This window comes from Pleurodeles waltl, chromosome 12 (genome assembly GCF_031143425.1).
Source record: "Pleurodeles waltl isolate 20211129_DDA chromosome 12, aPleWal1.hap1.20221129, whole genome shotgun sequence".
Taxonomy (NCBI): domain Eukaryota; kingdom Metazoa; phylum Chordata; class Amphibia; order Caudata; family Salamandridae; genus Pleurodeles; species Pleurodeles waltl.
The window spans coordinates 68,956,820-68,976,625 of NC_090451.1; the positions used below are offsets into that span (position 1 = coordinate 68,956,820).

Sequence of the window (19,806 nt, forward strand, 5' to 3'; positions counted from 1 at the left end):
GCAGTGAAAGTAGACGGCTTCATGTCGAGTCAGGTTGCAAGGCAAAGTTCTTGGCAGAGTGAGAGGGTGTTAGTATGTTAGGAGGGAAGTCTTGCAAGGATAGCAGGAGCTAGAGGATGCAGAAAAGCATTTTATTTCAGTCTTTGGGTTTAGCATTATAGCACAGGGGAACCGTCCAATGCCTGGTAGCTACAACTCAATAAAAGATTTGGGCTTGAAGGTTAATGTTGCGGTAAGAAGAATAAATAAATAATCTGTTGGTATAGTGGTGTGTCCAAATGAGAAAAGCTCATTTGAAAGGGGGGTGGTCCCACTTTCTGATAAGGGACAGTAAAGCCTAGCCTGTAATCCAGAAACAGGGCCTGCCCATGTCCGAGAAGGGGCAGCAGAGACCAGCCTGTAATCCAGAAACAGGGCCTGACCATGTCTTGTCTGAGAAGGGACAGCAGAGTCCAGCCTGTAATCCAGCAACAGGGCCTGACCATGTGCGAGAAGGGACAGAAGAGCCCAGCCTGTAACCCAGAAACAGGGCCTGCCCATGTCTTTTCTGAGAAGGGACAGCAGAGCCCAGCCTGTAACCCAGAAACAGGGCCTGACCATGTGCGAGAAGGGACAGCAGAGCCCAGCCTGTAACCCAGAAACAGGGCCTGACCATGTCTTGTCTGAGAAGGGACAGAAGAGTCCAGCCTGTAATCCAGCAACAGGGCCTGACCATGTGCGAGAAGGGACAGCAGAGCCCAGCCTGTAACCCAGAAACAGGGCCTGCCCATGTCTTTTCTGAGAAGGGACAGCAGAGCCCAGCCTGTAACCCAGAAACAGGGCCTGCCCATGTCTTGTCTGAGAAGGGACAGCATAGTCCAGCCTGTAATTCAGAAACAGGGCCTGTTCATGTCCGAGAAGGGACAGCAGAGTCCAGCCTGTAATCAAGAATCAGGGCCTGACAATGTCTTGTCTGAAAAGGGACTGCAGAGTCTAGCCTGTAATCCAGAAACAGGGCCTGCCCATGTCCGAGAAGGGGCAGCAGAGCCCAGCCTGTAATCCAGAAACCGGGCCTGACCTTGTCTGAGAAGGGACAGCAGAGTCCAGCCTGTAATCCAGAAACAGGGCCTGCCCATGTCCGAGAAGGGGCAGCAGAGCCCAGCCTGTAATCCAGAAACAGGGCCTGACCTTGTCTGAGAAGGGACAGCAGAGTCCAGCCTGTAATCCAGAAACAGGGCCTGACCATGTCTGAGAAGGGACAGCAGAACCCATGTCTTGTCTGAGAAGGGACAGCAGAACCAATGTCTTGTCTGAGAAGGGACAGCAGAGCCCAGCCTGTAACCCAGAAACAGGGCTTGCCCAGGTCTTGTCTGAGAAGGGACAGCAGAGCCTTGCACATGGTACAGAACCAGAGCCCACAAGGTGCTCGAGGTAGAACTGAGCCCAGCTTTGCACGGTGTGGGAGGGAGAATTGAGCTTCACCCATATCACTGAACCGCAGAGTGATCTGTCCTTTTCTGATGTGCAGATTGAAGATGAACAAACGTTGAGACTTCTGTACGAGGAGGCCAAATACAATGTACTGGAGGGCCGCTACCCGTGCGACACTGAGGACTGCGAGAAGCTGGGTGGGCTGGCTTGTAGGTTGGAGCTTGGACCTTTTGACGAGGAGCAGCACACAGTTTCTGCCTTAAGGTAGGATTGTTGCTTCCCTTGGTGCAGTCTCTACATGGTGCACGCATTTTCGTTTAAAAAAAAAAACTTTATAGGATAGACCTTAAATTGTATATTTTGTTTTGTTTCTAATTTAGAGTACATCTCTCTATATTGTATTACTTAATTGTATTTCTGTTCTTTTTTTTGTAAAGCAAAAGCACACACCTTTCGGTTAAGTGTCAGCAATCTTTATTTTCAGCAAATTGTTTCCCAATAAAAAAATGGATGCAGCAGTTAACACATGGAACCCACTTAAATAAAAAAAATAGTGTCTCTCTTTCGTATGTTAATATGTCATGTAGTGTTCCTTTCAAGTCCACCTTTCTAGGGACAAAACTAGCTTCCTTAGAATTTGGGGTAGAATAACGAAAACCTAGTCATCTGTCCCCTATAGCCTTATTCAATGGATTCCATACAGATTAAGCCAAAAGGTTGGTAAGGACGAGAGTAGAGAGAAAATCGAAGACATAACCTTAAATACATGTGCAGCAGACGTTTTGTTTTGGGTATCTCTAATAATGGAGACTGATATACACTTATGGCGTCCTAAGCAGGACCATAAAGCATTGATAATGTAACATGTCATAACTTGACTCTCAGATGAAATGAGAAGGATATGCAGCAGGTTATTAAGAGGTTCGTATGAGTCGCACAGGTTCGACATTGGTGTATCAATAACTAATCAAAAGAAAGGTACCCCGAATTGTTTCAAATAGTCATGAGCCTCCTGCAGGTCTGCTATGTATTAGTGTGTGGGGAGAAAGATTACATTTTGCGGGGGTTAGGAGGCATCCTCTCATGCATCTGGAGTGGTGACTCTGTCTAGGGAATTGAGGGCCCAAGAAGTGCTTAGAGTCGACTGCTGAATATGGGAGATCCAATGAGATTTCCCCAGGCCTGGCAAAGTGACCACGCGAGTGGCGATCCAGACAGCCACAGGCAGATAGGGCCTCCTATTGCGAACATTCAACATGTTGCCTTCCAATAAATTTGCAAAAATAAAAATGCCAAGAGCCAGAATCCCATCTCTCACACCTGATAAGAAAACACCTGCTTGATCCCATACAATACTCCTGTATTCGAAACAGGAAAGTCAAATTCCACTTTTGGTAGTGACACCATTTTGAATGATGGTTTTGGCAAAGCAGACTTGTGCAATCATTTGGTTGGAAGTGGGATCCTTCTCTGCATTGTCTACAAGAAATGTTAAACCTTTAATGATTTATGCCTTTTCCAAATTCCATTCTTTATCCTGAGTTGCTCATGCTCTGCCACACGGTACTCCCTGCCAATCCCCTTTGTCTTGACTACCTTCCTTTTCCAGAAGCAGTAGTGAGGAACAGAGTTGGTAGGTGCTGCCTTCTGATTAAGTGTGTTTTCTGGCCCCAATTCCACTGCCTGAACTTCTCCTGCACCAACCTGGGGTGGGACTTCACCCCCAGACTCACCCTGAAGTAGGGCGGGCCCAGTTGCACAGGAGCTGACGCTCTTAAAAGTGCGACTGGAGTTCCTCAGCGCAGGTGTGATTTCTGGCCGCAGTTCCACTGCATAATCTTTGCCTGCACCAGTCTGGGGTATGACTTCATACCCAACTACCTGAAGCAAGGCAGGGGCCAGGCACACAGGAGCTGACGTACTTAAAAGCTTGATCGTACTTGGGTGTTAAGTGGGCCCATCTCTGCGCCAAGCTGGATGAGGCTGGGCCTAAACTCTTTAAGGCTTACCCCAGTGGACTCTGCTGACTTTGTGAAGATCTTTCCCGTGGCTACGGGTGATTAAAGGTGAGGCATTTTGTTGCATTACAATCATAGACAAGCGAAAAATTGCTGGGGTACCCTCTGCCACACGCCCCACAGAGACAATCAATAGTATGCTGAAAATGGCAGTCAGACTCACTGCCAATGAAATCGAGCTAACAGGACATAGACTTTCTCTGGTTTATGGCACTTTGTTAACCACACCTTCAGACAGTACATCTCCACATAACAGCAGTGATACACCTCGGTCTCCTGAGACTGGGGCACACCGGTCTTAAGTACATGCTGATATTAGTAACTGTGATGATACTATTGATATTGCACAAGATGGTTGTGTTACAGGTGCCTTAGTAACTGCTGAGGGTACCCCCAGTTTAGCGGTTAAAAGGAATAATCATCCAGGGAAGGGCATGGCAGCAAACCAGAACCAGCTACCTTCACAACAAAGCAGTAAAAGCTATCTCCTCTCTTGGGTTCGTCTCAATCGCAATCCCATTAATCCGAGACCCAGGTGTTTGACTTTCTGCTGGACCGAGCCTAGGCAGCGCGCATGCGCCGTCAGCTTAACATGCTGTTATCTCACTGGTCTTCAAACTTTTTAATTTTGCACCCCCCCCCCCCACCACGTGAAAAAAGAAATCACTGCCCCCCCTCCAAATTCTTCACATTTATTGCATCAAATTTACAGTGTTTAAATATGTATACGCTTATTTTAACATTGCAGTTAAGTTCTGTTACTTTTTAGGTCGAGCATTCGAGACCTCTTGTATATACTTTAGTATATACTTCTATACTTCTTTGTGGGGTCTCTGCTTTTTCACTGGTTTGTTTCAGTGTCCTTAAAAAATCCTTGCTTGCTAGTGGTCAATCCTTGCTCTTTGTCCCACCTTTTCCACAGTTGTACACTCCCCTGGGGCATGGCCCTAGTACTTGTACCCTTCCACTTGTGCCTATGAAGCATGTGCTTAGGGATTACTTTGTTCAAAGGCTAATAGCATTTGACCAGAGCGCTGGATGCTTCAGTGGCCCCAGTCTGTTTCTGTTAACAGGGCTCTAGTCTATTACTTACTTTTCATCTGCAGTGATGTGTGACTGTTTATTCCATTCATTATGATGCTCCCTCGCACATTTTCTGTTCTTGCATTGCAAATGCTTGTTCCTTTTGTCTGTCTCTGCGAGCTCTCAGCAGCGCTTTGAACCGGCTGCTTATGTCAACTGTTTTACTTTTTATTTTCAGTTTGTGGCAAGAAAACACTAATAGCTGAAACTCGAGCGAACACGAGAGCTATTGCAGTTCAAATGCTTGTTTTAAAATGCAGTCAAATACATGATGCCAAACATATTATTCTGGTCAGGGAGGCCTCATTAACATGTAAAAGTATCCACAGTGTGACCATTAGAAGTGAAGGTGAGGGTTTTGAAGAGTATTCGTAGTCCCTTCCCTTTTGACTCATACTCCCAGCTTGGATGTAAATGACAAAACGTGTTAGTAATGGCCCATTACACAGCGGTTTACTGCTGCTCGTTTTTTAAGCTTAAAACAAAGCCCCGTTATTCTAATAATGATTCTTTTAGCCAGAGCCTGGCGCCACCCCCTCCTGCTCCCGCCTCTCTCCCTGGATCACTATAGCCCCCCCAGGGGGGGGCCTTCCCGCATTTTGAAGACCTCTGCTGTATCTACATCTGTGGGCTTTCAGCCACGCCTGTCTTTCATTCGTTGCTTGGTCTGACTTTTAAAATTGCTTTACTTTCTTTGGTAAATGCTTTACATTTGTCCCGCCTTGGAAACTGAGCCTGATATAGGTATCAGTTCACCTTTGGTCAGTTACTTTGTTTCGGCACACCACTTTTTTCTTTGGACGCGTTTGACTCGGCTCGTGGTGCCTTCTCCCCACCACCTCCTGCTCTTCACTGCGCTCCATGATTTTGTCTGCACATGTTGCAATTCAGTTCATCTCCCTGTGCGGCGCCGCCCCCCATCACCACCCGCTGTGATTTACACATACAACGTCTTTTTTAAAATTTTTGTATTAATTCGCCCATTGTTTTATGTGGACCAGGCTCCAGTGTAGGAGATGTGTTGCCACAGGAGTGCACCGTTCCTGCTGTTGTCCTTTCCAGCAAGCACTATTCCACCCACCTCCGTGTCCCTGTGGTTAGAAGGCAGGCGGCAGCTCTTCAGTGCCTGCTGCATCTCCCCTGCTCGTTCCCACTGGTCCCAAGCAGCAGCCGGGCTCACTGCCGCGCCTGTGCTGCCATTCCCGTCTATCACATCACACAGAGCAGCACAGATCACATCACCCCGCTGGGCGCAGCCGTTCTTCTGTTTCTACAGGAGACTTAGAAGCCTCCCCCTGTTTGACAGGGTGTCTCCCATGGAAAAAACAGGCACTGTACTAGGCAGGCGGGTTAGACCAATGATTGTAGCTGATGACGCAACAATCCATCCCACACCCATTGTAAGTAGAGGGCGTCCAATTGTAGTTTAGTAAAACCAATGATGACACTGTGTAGGCAGAACCCAATCGTCTTTCAATGCACCAAGAGGAGAGGGGGATGATTTATGGCTGCCAGACCAGGCAATCCTGCACTAGGCTCCAGTGTTTTCACATTCATGGAGCTTCTTTAGAGTTTATGAAAATCTACTAATCTGTTCTAGCTGTCTATCTATCTGACTGTCTATCTATCTATCTATCTATCTATCCATCTCTTATCTTTTAATATATAAATCAATCTATAAAACAATGATCTATCTGTCTGTTATCTATCTCTTAGCTATCTTATCTATCTGGCTGTCTGTTAACTATTTATTAGTGTATCTGTCTGTCGATGCAACATCTATCTTTTATCAATCTATCAGTCTAGATATGTATTATCTATTATCTATCTGTTTCTAGCTGTTATCTATCTGTTATCTATTGTCTATCTATTATCCATCTATCTGTTATCTATCTATGCTCCCTCTAACATTTTTCTTTCCCTTACTTGTGCTTCTTTCTCTCTCTGTTGTGTTTTCATTTCATCCCTCTTATAACTAACTAGCATTTGCATAGTGTGCGGTTACGTCAAATCACATATAACAAATTGGTATGATGTTTATATCCAGCACTAGGCCTTCTATATCACTACCTTTCCTTCCTACTTACTAAATGCATAACCCCACTGACTCCACTCCTTATCCATATTACATATCTGTGTGTGTACCTGCGTCCAGCATGGTGTAAATGTTTTCTACTTCAGTATAATATTTTATAACATAATTTGCAGTTTCAAGGCACGTAAAGAAAAAATAGCTGCTATGCTGTGGATAATATACTGCATGTCTAAACACTTATAAGGGCCTAAAGGCGAGACCTGTTGGCTATGCCAATGCCTGTTTCCATATACTAGTTTGTGTGAGAAATTTAGCAGCATCTTCAAAGGGAGATTAAAAACACTAACTGACCGCCTGGACTGAACGGAAAATCTTTTGACCAGTGCACTTAACTGTCCATCCATGGAGTGCACAGGGGATATCGGAAAAGAGCCACCTGCAGGGGATCAAAACAGACCCTGTTTTCTTCCGGGGGGTGGAGGGGATAACTTTCAGGCCCTAGGCAATAGCCTCCCCGTGAATCTTGTGGGGAATTGTGAACCCCCACCTAATGTGAATATCAGGCCTGTGGATACTACCAGGCTAACAGACACAAATACCACCGCCCATTCAGCGACTGCTGGTTCATACCTGCTAGCTACTAATTTATCTGCTGATGCAGCTCACCAAGTTGGTAGATGGCATAGTGTTGAAAGGGCATCCAGCTTAATTATGCCTGGCTGGTGACTTTAACGTGAGACTTTCTCTCAGACCTAACACTCTGAATGTTGTGATGTGCCCACCGCCAAATACTGACCCAAAGAGTTGATTTCCTTTCTCCATTCCCCCCCACTTGATTTAGTAAATGCTTCGGAAGTTGTGGGTTTTAAGGGTCCTAAAGTGCCCACTTTTAGGGCCAGAGGTAGTTCCTCAATAATAAACTGTTTTTATTAATCGCAACTTAATGGATATATTTTTGTACGGCATATTTGGCTCTTCTATTTGTAGTGATCATAACCCTATAGAGATCACTCTTCTATTACGCCCAAAAGGAAGACCTAGGATTGATAAAGGGGCTAGCAATTTGTAACCTTCCACGGATAACATAAGGCTGGTGTGGGGAATGTCTGATCCGTCCAGTTCTTTAACAAATTGGTTAAAGAAAATGCATGGCTGGTTGCGATGTATTTACTGGAGGAGGATGTTGATCATCAGTTGATGGAGGCCTTACTGGCCTGTGTTCTAGTATTAGAAAAGCTCTCTTAAAGCCCCTTCGTCCCACACTGAATTCCCCTAGATGGTTCAACCACAAATGTTCAGTGGCTAACCGTGCGCTATGCTGGGCCTTAGCTGCTAAACCTAGGGACTCTGTATCAGTGGCTCTTCTGCATAAGCAATACAAAAAGGGTACGGCTAAACGTCAGCAGGAGGTACTTGCATCGCAATGGGACTCACTAGTGCAGGCATCCCACTTAAAAAATAGTAAATCCTTCTGGGCTGTTGTTTTAGAGTTGAAATGCAAACATCAGCCATTGGATTACATCACTTGTCTTATTAGTAGTAAGTTCTGGGAGGAGCACTTTGGTAAAATATATGCTGCCCCTTTGTTGGATGATATCTTTGCTATAGATAACCAACTGATCGGTTTCCAGTAGACCCTTGCCGAAGTTGAGAATGCCATCAGCCAAAGTGTCAGAGGTAATGCACCAGGCCTGGATGGTGTCCCAATTGATCTTATAAAAAGTATTGTCATTTTTTTGGGCACCTCTCTTCACTAATGTTTTCAGAAATCTTGCCTGTTCCAGGATACCTGTTTCCTGGGGTACTTCCATAATTGTGCCCATATTTAAAAAAGGGAATCTTTCTCTCTCTGGATGTTATAGGCCCATTTCGCTAATTGATACAACAACTAAAATCCTTGGGCGAGTAATCTACAATAGAAAGAATGGTTCTGATGGATACAACTACCTGTGGATTCCTCACCTAATGAATACTCCCATGGTGCCAGCATTCGACGGAAATCTTCTTCCTAGTCTCTGCACGTCGACGAGGACGTCACTCTAGCCCACGCGACGCCGTCTGACGTCATACAGGCAATAAGAGGTCCTCGACGACGTGCCGATGTCAGTTCCCTTTTTTCCGTGCATTCGAAACGGTTATCTTCGAGGGAGCAACTGTTACTTTTGTGGTTACAGTGTATTTTTTGCTGCGTAGTCCTTCTCTGCAGTAATAATGTCGCAGAGAAAGTCGGGTTTCAAGCCTTGTCGAGAGTGTGGGGGCAAGATGTCCATTACAGATCCTCACTCCGACTGCCTTTGGTGTTTGAGCTTCCGACCACAACGTCTCAACTTGCGATTCATGCCAGCACATGAATCCGAAGGCCCTCAAGGAACGTGAGGCTAAGTTGTTTATGGCGAAGTCGAAGAAAGAAAAGCATCACAAGAAGTCTTCTTCGCCAAAGCATCGGCGTCATCGAGACTCCCGGCGCCGTAGAGATTCACGGCGCCATTCAAGCAAGGAGACTCGTTCCAGGTCGCCTTCGGATCGGCGCCGGAGGACTTGGGAGATCAGTCCCACGGTCACGCCGCATCCGTCGACGCCGTTGCCCTCTCCGAAGGCACCCCAGTATCTGGCTTTTCCCACCCCTGGAGCCGATAGTACCGCATTCCTAAATGCGATGTATACCATCTTCCAACAGATGGCTCCAGGGGGTGCTCCGGCTGGTCCTTTGGCCTTTTCATTGGGTGATCCTGCGCCTCTACGGCCGGCACCCTTTATGCCCTTTCTCCCTTTTGGGAACGTGGGCTCGGCGCCGGTGGCCGCTCCGGTGGCTTCAGAGGGATTGGCCCCGGAGATTTCCATCCCGTCGACGTCGGGATTTCGACTCCGGTGGGTCCATCTGCTCCAAGTTCTCTTCGTCCTGCTCTTTCATCGGCGTCGAAGTTGCCTGTGGCGCCGGACGCGCCGTCGGTTGCTTCTGGGGATCGGCGCCGATCTTCGACTTCGGCGGAGGCCATGTCGACTCCGCGTATCGAGCAGAGGCTACATTCGAGGAGACGGGCTCTTCGTCTATTGGAAGAGCAGGAGTACCAACGAGTCCTGGAGGAAGGAGAACTGGAGGACTCTGGTGATGGGCTGCATGGTCTGGATACAGCCAGTAGGCTGGACACTTCCCCTGAATGGGATCTTTCGTCTCCAGGGGAATATACGGAGGAGGCGGCTTCCTTTCACGCTGTAGTACGGAAGGCAGCTAACTTTCTGGACCTGCCTTTGCCGGTGGCAGAGGCGAAGCAGAATCTTCTAACGGAGGTGCTACATCCGGCCTCTGCTGCAGCGGAGCCTCTCTTGCCGTTTAATGAGGCTTTGCTTGATCCGGTGCTAGAGGTGTGGAAGAGGCCAGTATCTTCCTCAGCGGTTCATAGGGCTGTGGCCAGGAGGTATCGAGCTGCGCCATCTGACCCTGGCTTTCTTTCTAGACACCCTACACCGGAGAGCTTGGTGGTGCAAGCCTTCTGTTCATCAAAATCAGCGTCTGGATCTTTCCCGACGGTGCCTGGAGACAGGGACTCGAAAAAGCTGGATGCGCAGTCCAAGAAAAAAATGTCATCCTGCAGTCTGGCGTTGAAGGCCACCAACGCAACTTGCATTCTGGGGAGATACATCCATGCTCTTATGGATGACATTTCGTCATCATTTACGGAGCTTCCCCAGGGTCTTTTGGATGTTGTTTCGGACGCCCAAGCTGCTGCGACCCAGATTATTCAGTCTGGGCTGGACACGACCGACTCGGTGGCTAGGGCAATGGGCACGGCTGTGGTGGCAAGGAGACAGGCCTGGCTCCGTAATTCGGGGTTTTCTGCGGATGTGCAGTCAACCCTATTGGACCTCCCGTTTGATGGGGACAAACTGTTTGGGGCCAAGGCAGATTCGGCCTTGGAGCGATTTAAGGAGGGCAGGGCCACAGCCAAATCGTTAGGGCTCCAAGCTCCTTCTTCCTCTGCCTCTTCCAGATTTTTCAGGAGGTTTCGTGGATTTGGGCGTGGCTCTTCCTCCTCTTCCTTTCGGGGGAGATTCCAGCAACCTGCCTCTTCCCATCCCTATAGATCTTTTAGAGGGAGAGGGAGAGGGAGGGCCCGTACCAGAGGAGCCTCTCAGCAGCACTCTGCCTCTTCCTCGTCCTCTGGAGGGGTGCAGCAGGGAAAGCAGCCTTAGGCTTCCACCATTTCCCACTCACTCCTCTCCTGTAGGGGGAAGATTACAGCATTTTCTCCGCAAGTGGAAGACTGTTACAACGGACACTTGGGTTCTCAGTATTGTGGGAAAAGGCTACACCCTTCCCTTTCGGGAGTTCCCACCCCCCATCCCGCCTCGCCCATCTTATTGTTCAGAAGAACACCTCTTGTTGCTAGAACAGGGGGTACAAGTCCTCCTTTCAAAGGGCGCGGTGGAGTTGGTCCCAGAGCAGGAAAGGGGTCGAGGTTGTTACTCAAGGTATTTCCTGATTCCCAAGAAGGATGGTCGGTTGAGACCAATCCGGGATCTGAGGATCTTGAATTGGTTCCTCAAACAGGAAAAGTTCAAGATGCTGACCCTAGCTCAGGTGCTTTTGGCGTTGAACAAGGAAGATTGGATGGTGTCTGTCGACTTGCAGGATGCTTACTTTCATATCCCGATACTCAAGTCACACAGGAAGTATCTCCGGTTTGTGGTAGGATCGCAGCACTATCAGTTTGCGGTCCTTCCGTTTGGTCTTACTTCAGCACCTCGAGTCTTCACGAAGGTGATGTCGGTGGTTGCGGCAGAGCTCAGAAGGAAGGGGATAGCAGTATTCCGTTACTTGGACGACTGGTTGATCAAAGCCAAGTCTCCGGAGCTTGTGTTGCATCATCTGCAGTCAACGACTCAGTTGTTGTTCGACCTGGGCTTTTCGGTGAACGAGCCCAAATCTCACCTGGAGCCCTCTCAACGCCTCCTGTTCATAGGGGCAGTACTGGATACAACATTGAGTCGAGCCTTTCCTCCGCCTCAGCGGATTCAAGATATTCAGGAATTGGTTCCAATGTTTCGAAGTGGAGCGGTAGTTCCAGTCCTCAAGGTCCTTCGTCTGCTCGGTCTGTTTGCCTCCTGCATTCTGTTGGTCACGCATGCTCGCTGGCACATGAGGGCTCTTCAGTGGTGCCTCCGAAGGTAGTGGTCTCAACACAAAGGAGATCTAGAAGGTGCTGTCAAGATCTCCAGAGATGCTGCTGTGGACTTGAAGTGGTGGATTGCGAGCAACAATCTTTCACAAGGAAAGCAGTTCGCGCAGTCGCCACCAGTGGCCACGGTCATAACGGATGCTTCCACTCTAGGGTGGGGAGCTCATCTGGGGGATCTGGAGATCAAAGGCCTTTGGTCTCCAGAGGAACAGATGTTTCATATCAATCTGTTAGAGTTACGGGCTGTACGTCTGGCTCTCAAGGCCTTCCTCCCTTCCCTTCGTGGTCGGTCGGTACAGGTCCTGACGGACAATACTACCACGATGTGGTACATAAACAAACAGGGAGGAGTAGGGTCGTACCTTCTCTGCAGAGAAGCTCTTCGACTATGGTCCTGGGCAAAGGACCATCAGATTTGCTTGGTAGCAAATCATCTGGCCGGGGTCTTGAATGTACGTGCGGACGGTCTCAGTCGCCAATTCTCGGCAGACCACGAGTGGCGTCTCCATCCAGATCAAGCCTGTTTGATCTTCCAAAGGTGGGGGTTTCCTCGGGTAGATCTGTTTGCCACTCTGGAGAACGCGCATTGTCCGTTATTCTGCAGCCTCCAGTGTATCCGATGCAGGGAGCGTTGGGGGACGCGTTTCAAATAACCTGGTGCGGCCAGTTGCTTTACGCGTTTCCTCCCATACCCTTGATTCCTCGAGTATTGAGGAAGATTCGCCAAGACCGGGCGCTAGTCATCTTAATAGCTCCGGATTGGCCAAGGAGGGTGTGGTACTCCGACCTTCTCCAACTCTCAATGTGCCCTCCGCTCCGTCTCCCTTTCAGGGCAGACCTCCTCTCGCAGTCGCAGTCGCAGGGGCAGGTTTTACACCCCAACCTCCAGAGTCTGCACCTACATGCCTGGAGATTGAACGGGGCAACCTGAGTTCCTTCTCTCTTCCGCCTGATGTAGTGGATGTTATATTAGCGGCCAGGCGACACTCCACTAAATCTATCTACGCTAATAGGTGGTCTAAATTTGTTGCGTGGTGTGGAGAGAGGCAGATTGATCCCTTACATGCTCATCTATCGGACGTTTTGTCTTTTGCTCTGTCTCTAGCGCAGAAAGGTTGTGCAGTGGCTACCATTAAGGGTTATTTGTCGGCCTTGTCAGCCTTCATTTGTCTTCCAGACCAACCATCGTTATTTAAATCCCCTATTGTTATCAGATTCTTGAAAGGTCTTCTAAATAAATATCCTCCAAAACAATTCGTTATGCCGCAATGGGATTTGTCCTTGGTCCTGACTTTCCTTATGGGGTCCCCTTTTGAGCCTATGCATTCTTGCCCCTTAAGGTATTTGGTTATAAAAACAGTTTTCCTGGTAGCTATAACATCTGCAAGGAGAGTGAGTGAGTTGCAGGCCTTATCGGTAAAGCCCCCTTATACAACTTTTTATGGGGATAAGGTGGTGTTGAGGACCAAGGCTGCTTTCCTCCCGAAGGTTGTTTCACCGTTCCATTTGGCTCAAACAATTACTTTGTCCACGTTCTATCCTCCGCCTCATCCTTCTAAAGAGGAAGAAAGACTGCACCGTCTGGACCCAAAGAGGGCGTTGAGCTTCTTTATTGATAGAACAAAGGATTTCAGGCTGGAGGATCAGCTGTTCATCGGGTACGTGGGCAAGAGGAGAGGAAAGGCAGTCCACAAGAGAACACTCTCCAGGTGAGTTGTTCTTTGCATTAAAATCTGTTACTCTTTGGCAAAGAAGGATCCTCCTGAGGGCATTAGAACTCATTCCACCAGAGCTAAGTCGGCCACTTCGGCCTTGGCCAGAGGTGTTCCTGTGGTCGACATCTGCAAGGCCGCAACTTGGTCGTCCCTTCACACTTTTGCGAAACATTACTGTTTGGACTCTGAGGTCAGAAGGGACGGCCATTTTGCACGGTCAGTGCTGCAGGATTTCTTGGTTTGACCATTTAGGCACCCGCCACCGGGCGTGGTACTGCTTTGGGACTCTTCATTAGGTGAGGAATCCACAGGTAGTTGTATCCATCAGAAGAACGAGTTACTTACCTTCGGTAACGACTTTTCTGGTGGATACATTAGCTACCTGTGGATTCCTCACGGTCCCACCCGCCTCCCCGTTGCCTTTCTGGTCTTGCCAAGTAATCCTTGAGTGCGCTCCTCTTGGTCTTCAGGGTTGCAATAGATGTTGTATATATGGATACTTGTGTATATTTATCTGTATATATATATATGTATATATCTTTGTGTATATACATGATTTGCATATATTTGTTCGTTTAAAAAAAAAAAAAAAAACAGAGAGAGTTATATTAAATTTACAGCTATTCATTGCAATATTGTGTATTTTACAAGGTTATGGGACGTTGCCTTGCTCTTTCATTGCATTGGGTTGTTGTTCTCATGCACGTAAAAAATGTTGGTACTGACGTCGGCACATCGTCGAGGACCTCTTATTGCCTGTATGACGTCAGACGGCATCGCGTGGGCTAGAGTGACGTCCTCGTCGACGTGCAGAGACTAGGAAGAAGATTTCCGTCGAATGCTGGCGCCATGGGAGTATTCATTAGGTGAGGAATCCACAGGTAGCTAATGTATCCACCAGAAAAGTCGTTACCGAAGGTAAGTAACTCGTTCATTTGGGCAGAGTCAATTCTATACCCCGGTCAAAATGGGTTCAGGAATTAAGTGGGGAAGGTCGAGCAGTGCTTAAATCTAAATTTGGTTCTGGGCAAATGTACCATAGCCAAACAGACCCCTCTCTAGTTTGCATTTATGGACCTGTCATCAGCATTTGTTTGCATGAATAGGTCCAAATGATGGAATATGCTAATTGCATGCGGCTTGGACACAACTTTAGTGCATTTTCTTGCACACCTGCAGAAAGGTATGAAGGCTAGGATCTGCATCAGTACACAGGGAGAGGTCTCTGGAGGCATTGAGATTTACTGGGGGGTCAGACAGGGGTGTATGCTGGCTCTCTTATTTATTTATGTATTTATTATATATGTCAATGAGCTTCCCCCCCTTCTAATCCGTATTACTGCAGACGTATAAAAAATTAGAGGCAAACTGTTACCAAAACTTCTTTATGCGGACGACGCAGTGCTCTTGGCGCGTACCCTTAGGGCATTGCGTCAGTTGGTGTTTGCCTTTGTGGATTTCTTGGCCGCATTGGACTTAGACAATTTTTACTAAATCACATATTAAGGCATGCGGCCCTAGGTGCAAACAACTCCCACCCCTGTCAATTGGAGCTAATTCCCTGAGCAGCACTTGTACCTTCCCATGTGTTGGGGTTACCTTCTCTGCTCGAGGATCGTGGGCACCTAATACTGTGCAGCACAGAACCAAATTGTCTAAGGCTATTTGTTCCCTATGTAGCCTTCCGCAACCAGCAGGAGGCAGTTCTCTTGTCCCCCAAAGATATATCTCAATGAATTCCTGTTGCTACATATGGGGCTCATGTGTGGGGCATTACGCTATGCGAGGCTATCCAGCTTGAAGGAAATTCCTTTCTGCCCCTATATCTTCTTCACACTTTATCTGTCACAGAGAGCTTGGGCTTTCTTATATAGAGGATCGGATTAAAGCCCGGCACGCGCTACTGTAGCGTTCAATCTAGACAAACAAGGAGGCTGCTGTAGCAGAAGATATTATATTGGATTCGCATTCTCTTGACAGAGGACTTCATATCCCCTGGTTGGTCTATGTAATGTCCAAATATTGTAAGAATGGAGTACAGTCTGCCTTTATCGACCCCACATTTTGTAACAGTTTGAGTAAAAGGAAGGTTGAACAGGTACTGTATAACTTTCAGTTCTCCAGAGAAATAAGAGAAACAGAAGAGAAAACAAATTTTGCTGCATATTTAAGTTTGACTGAATTTAATTGCCCGACTGACTATCTTCAGAGCGCACGGGGCCGTTGAGTGCGTTCTCTATTATTCCAGTTTAGATCTGACACAATAAAATATTTATTATGTTTCCCGTTGGGCTTTAAGAAGAACATTGATGAGAGGCCTTGCCCCTGTGATGAAATATCAAGCCAATCAGTGTTGCACTTAGAAATTACAAAAGAATTCAGTGAAAGGTGCACCAGACTCTTACCACTCTTGAAAAAGAGGTGTCTCAATATTAGACAATGAAGACCAGCTTTTCATTGGGGAGTTTTTAAAGCACGCCGTACGAGCTCGTAGAACTATGTTGTCTTAACTCTGCTACTAATATTGCTGTATTTTATATGCTTTTGCTGTTTTTATGCTATTTTAACGGTTTACATGTCCATTCTCGTTTTATTATTTTTATTTTTATTGTATGCTGCTCTCATGGACATCTTGTGCATCCCAATAAAGTCAAGTTTGAATTTGATTAAGTAAAATGAGATGATGGGAGGTGTAGTGTTATGCTGTCTGCAGCATCCTTCATACAAAACCATTTGCACATCCTTCACCTTGTGTCAGAAACGTTATTCAAAATGATGTGCTTGAATATTTATATCCGACTTTTCACCTCCTGCTTTAGAACGGCTGCCTATCTCTATCAATTGTAGCTTTTTACATGCAAACACATAAAGCAAAATGAAATAGGAGTCATCATTTATGGCATTATATGGCGATTTTCTAAACTTTGCAATGGCTTTTATATAATTTCCTAATTTGGTAAAGGTTATAATAATTCTGGGGACACATATAGCAGTGTTTCACTCTTTACTCAAATATGAAATATGCCCCAAATATTTTTACTGTCACTGTTCTTTGTATAAAAATGACAAAAGGGTCATTTTAAGTCCGTTTTGGAATTGGGTGTTTTGTTGCTTACAAACATGCTTTGTCTTCTCAGAGGGAAGCTGGGTTCATTCCTCCCGCATTACCTTTGCAAGAAGAGAATGAGTAGTTTCCTAACCGCTCTTAAGACCCGGAGCAGCAAACAAGCCAGCCACGAGCAGCGGTTACTTGCAACTTACAGACAGGTCCAGGAAGGTGAAGCCTCTGAAGTCTCGGAGGCCCTGAAAAAACACTACTGGGAATACCTGCGGAGATGCCATGAGCTACCATACTATGGGTAAGGCGGATTTTGGGGCACTCTGAGCAGCCATTTTGGGGGTACCTGAGAGCATGGGCGCCAATAGTGTGGAGATAACAGGTGTATTCAAAAGACTGCGCTGAAGACACCAGTTGAAGTCAAGCTTTACGTCACATCAGCATGCCATTTCCTACTTTTAGCTGTGCCTTCCTCCCTAAAACTTGAACCAGTCACAGTTCTTTCTGAGATTCCCTCTTCCTCTGCATTTATAAGAATCTCCTTCTTGTGGAAGCCGGGTTGGGTTCCCCTCATTTATACAGGAACCCCTTCCTTCCCTTGTGTTAAGTTGTAGAAAGGCTTCCTAACTCTTTAGTTAATTTGAGGTGCAGTTTTACTAAAGCCACCCTTGTTTCCTTGGCCCATTGAAGGTCTCTCTCTTTGCCCTCTGTTCATTTAGAAGACCTGTGCTCCTTTTGTTCAAGTCGGGATCCCTTAGCTCACTATTTCAGGCAAATAACCTTTTATCCCTACAGTGTGGGACAGGACTGCCCGAGCCACCACGTCAATGTCAGGAACTGCAGAAGGTGCTACTTTTAAATCAAGGCAATTGGACCTGCTGTTTGATCCAGTTAGAGTCCATCTGGGCTGGCGAGGACCTACATTTAATCCCTACATTTATCAGTCTTAAATTGTGACATCGAGATAAATGTAGTAATCGAAATTTGACCACGGGGTTTAGAAACAATATTCCGGCTGCAGCAATAATAACCGAGTGCAAAAGTGTATCGCTATCTCCCTTTTTCAACTTTTCACTGTGAACCCTCTAGCAATCCCTGGTGCCTCCACAGCTGCTCTCAATACTTCATCTTTTTGTGGTAGTGAGGCATGCTGGCCTTCCACGTGCTGACCTCCTCCAACCCTATGGTGCTCCTCAGAAAATGAGTAGCCCAAGTTCATTGGATGTTAGCCGTGGCCTCCCAAAACACTCTTTCAGCTTTTATTTTTACTCTTTCCCAGATTAAATATCATTAGTACAGAAGAGATGTTTTATCTCACACTGGTCAGCTGCTCTTCCGCTGTGATGTGGGAATGCTTTCAAGAACTAAGGAAGGAAGGCCAAGTCCTGACACATCTCAATTACATTTCCTTTTTCTTTTCTTATAGCACACTTTATTCACCAGTACAGTTTGTCGACAGTTTAATGAATGAGTAAAGTTGTTTTTTGTTGATATTCAGTGCATTCCTATCTGTCTGCTGTATCAGTGCTGTTTCTGTTCAGAGTGCTTGACGTATAATATGTTACTGCGCTCATTCAGTGCAGAAACATCTATAGTTTGTATTGTGCTAGAGTTCTAAAGTATTCTCTCTGACATGTCCTTCAGGTGCGCCTTCTTCCTGGGCTCCATTGACAAGCCGGCACAAGGTTTCCTGCAGAGGGCTGGGCGCAGGCCAGTGTCTGTGGCCATCAGCATGGAGGGGGTGTATGTGATCGACAGCAAAGAAAAGGTACTGTACCAGCGTTGGCCCGGCCATGGTCCGCGAGGCAGTAACAGGGAGCAGCACACAATGCGTCACCCCTTAAAGTCTTAATAATTTAGCATATCCAGTCCTCTAATAGCACACTAAAGTCAGCTTTTTGTAGTGCCTGCCTTTCATCTTATGTGATTTTTAATTTCTTGGTGCTTGACTACCTTTACAGTATTCTTTTCTCTTATTCAGTATCATTAAACAAAAGGTGATTATCCCTAAAATTAATTTTGCATATCCGCTGCTTTATACTTCTATCTTAGTTCTGACGTGAAAACATTTAATGATGATCCGTGTGAAGATCTGTGATGTGGACGTTTTCATGGGAGATATGTCTTTCCTTGGGAGACGGTCATGGCCACATGCTTTAAATCTTTCCTTGATTAGAGATTTGGCTGCAGATTCATCGAGACTGAAACCTAACTGCATATCGCAGCAGACCCTTCCTTTGATGTAGGAAGGAGATCTACTGCGCTTTCTCTATGAAGGCCTAATATGTAATGAAGAGATAGGCATGTCTACTTCACAATGTGCCTACTTATTTTAGGATTTCAGTTTGCCCCTCACATTGGGTGTTACAAAGATTCTCGGTCAAACTCGGGTTTACTGTTGAAGGTACTGCTATACAGCCTGGAGGGCTTCCAGTAGTCTTTGTTTAACTGCATATCAGGGGCAGCTGTAAATTATGTCGGTATAAGGTATTTAACCCTCTCTCATAGTTGGACAACTTTCTCAGACACTTTGTTAGCAAGAGCCAACCCAGCTCTCATTTTGCAGCATCAATAAAGGGGTGCTATGGTGGAGTTTTTTTTTTTTAATCTTCCCCTCAGAAGAGACTGGCACTCAAATGTTGGCATTCTAACTCTAATTCATGGGTCCCACTCTGTAACTCTGGGCAATAGCTTGCTTAATCTCCACAACGGCCCCAACAGCGCTGGGATGCCTGGCTTCACCTTGGAGGTTGCCCAGGAGTGGGCACCTCACCGGGAAAAGCCAGGAGGGGTTCCACAGCGATATGCGTACAGCGCCTTCAGACCCTAACGGGTGAGTAGTGCGCTATACAAGTACGAAGTTTAAGTTTAACTGTGAGAGCTTCCAGCCAAAGTGAGCGCAACATGGCTTCTTGCATTCGTTTTTATCCCACCGGCCAGACTTCATGGAGAGGGGCCTAACGAATGCCTGAATGATCCATGACATGGTACCATAGGGAATGGGGAAAGGAAACTAGTTGTCATACAGAAGCATCACGAAACTTTGAAGCGGCACCTCAAGAAAACCAGCAACATGGCGTTAGACGGCTTTTCAAGAAAACAACATGAATGAGATGGTAATCTCTGAAGCGTCTCTTAGAAGTCAGCCAGGTTTAAAATACAGTCCAAGCATCTGGTGGCTAGATGTACTACTGTGCTGATTGCACCTCATGGTTTGCAGAGGACATCAAATGGTTTGTGAATGAGAATACATTTTGCTGTGTGGTCTGTGTATAGGACACATGAAAAAAATGTACATTTACATGGGAGG

The 19,806-nt window shown here is 46.6% G+C and overlaps 1 protein-coding gene across 3 annotated transcripts in view; it reads left to right on the forward strand.

The window, feature by feature from the left end:
* The window catches only part of FRMD8 (FERM domain containing 8), a 52,940-nt gene that overhangs the window by 21,027 nt on the left and 12,107 nt on the right, over positions 1-19,806 (forward strand). For all 3 annotated transcript variants that reach the window (XM_069216466.1, XM_069216465.1, XM_069216467.1), the window contains exons 7-9: positions 1,508-1,674; positions 16,576-16,797; positions 18,141-18,264. In XM_069216466.1, the coding sequence (XP_069072567.1) occupies positions 1,508-1,674; positions 16,576-16,797; positions 18,141-18,264 (513 nt within the window). The remainder of the gene's footprint in view (positions 1-1,507; positions 1,675-16,575; positions 16,798-18,140; positions 18,265-19,806) is intronic.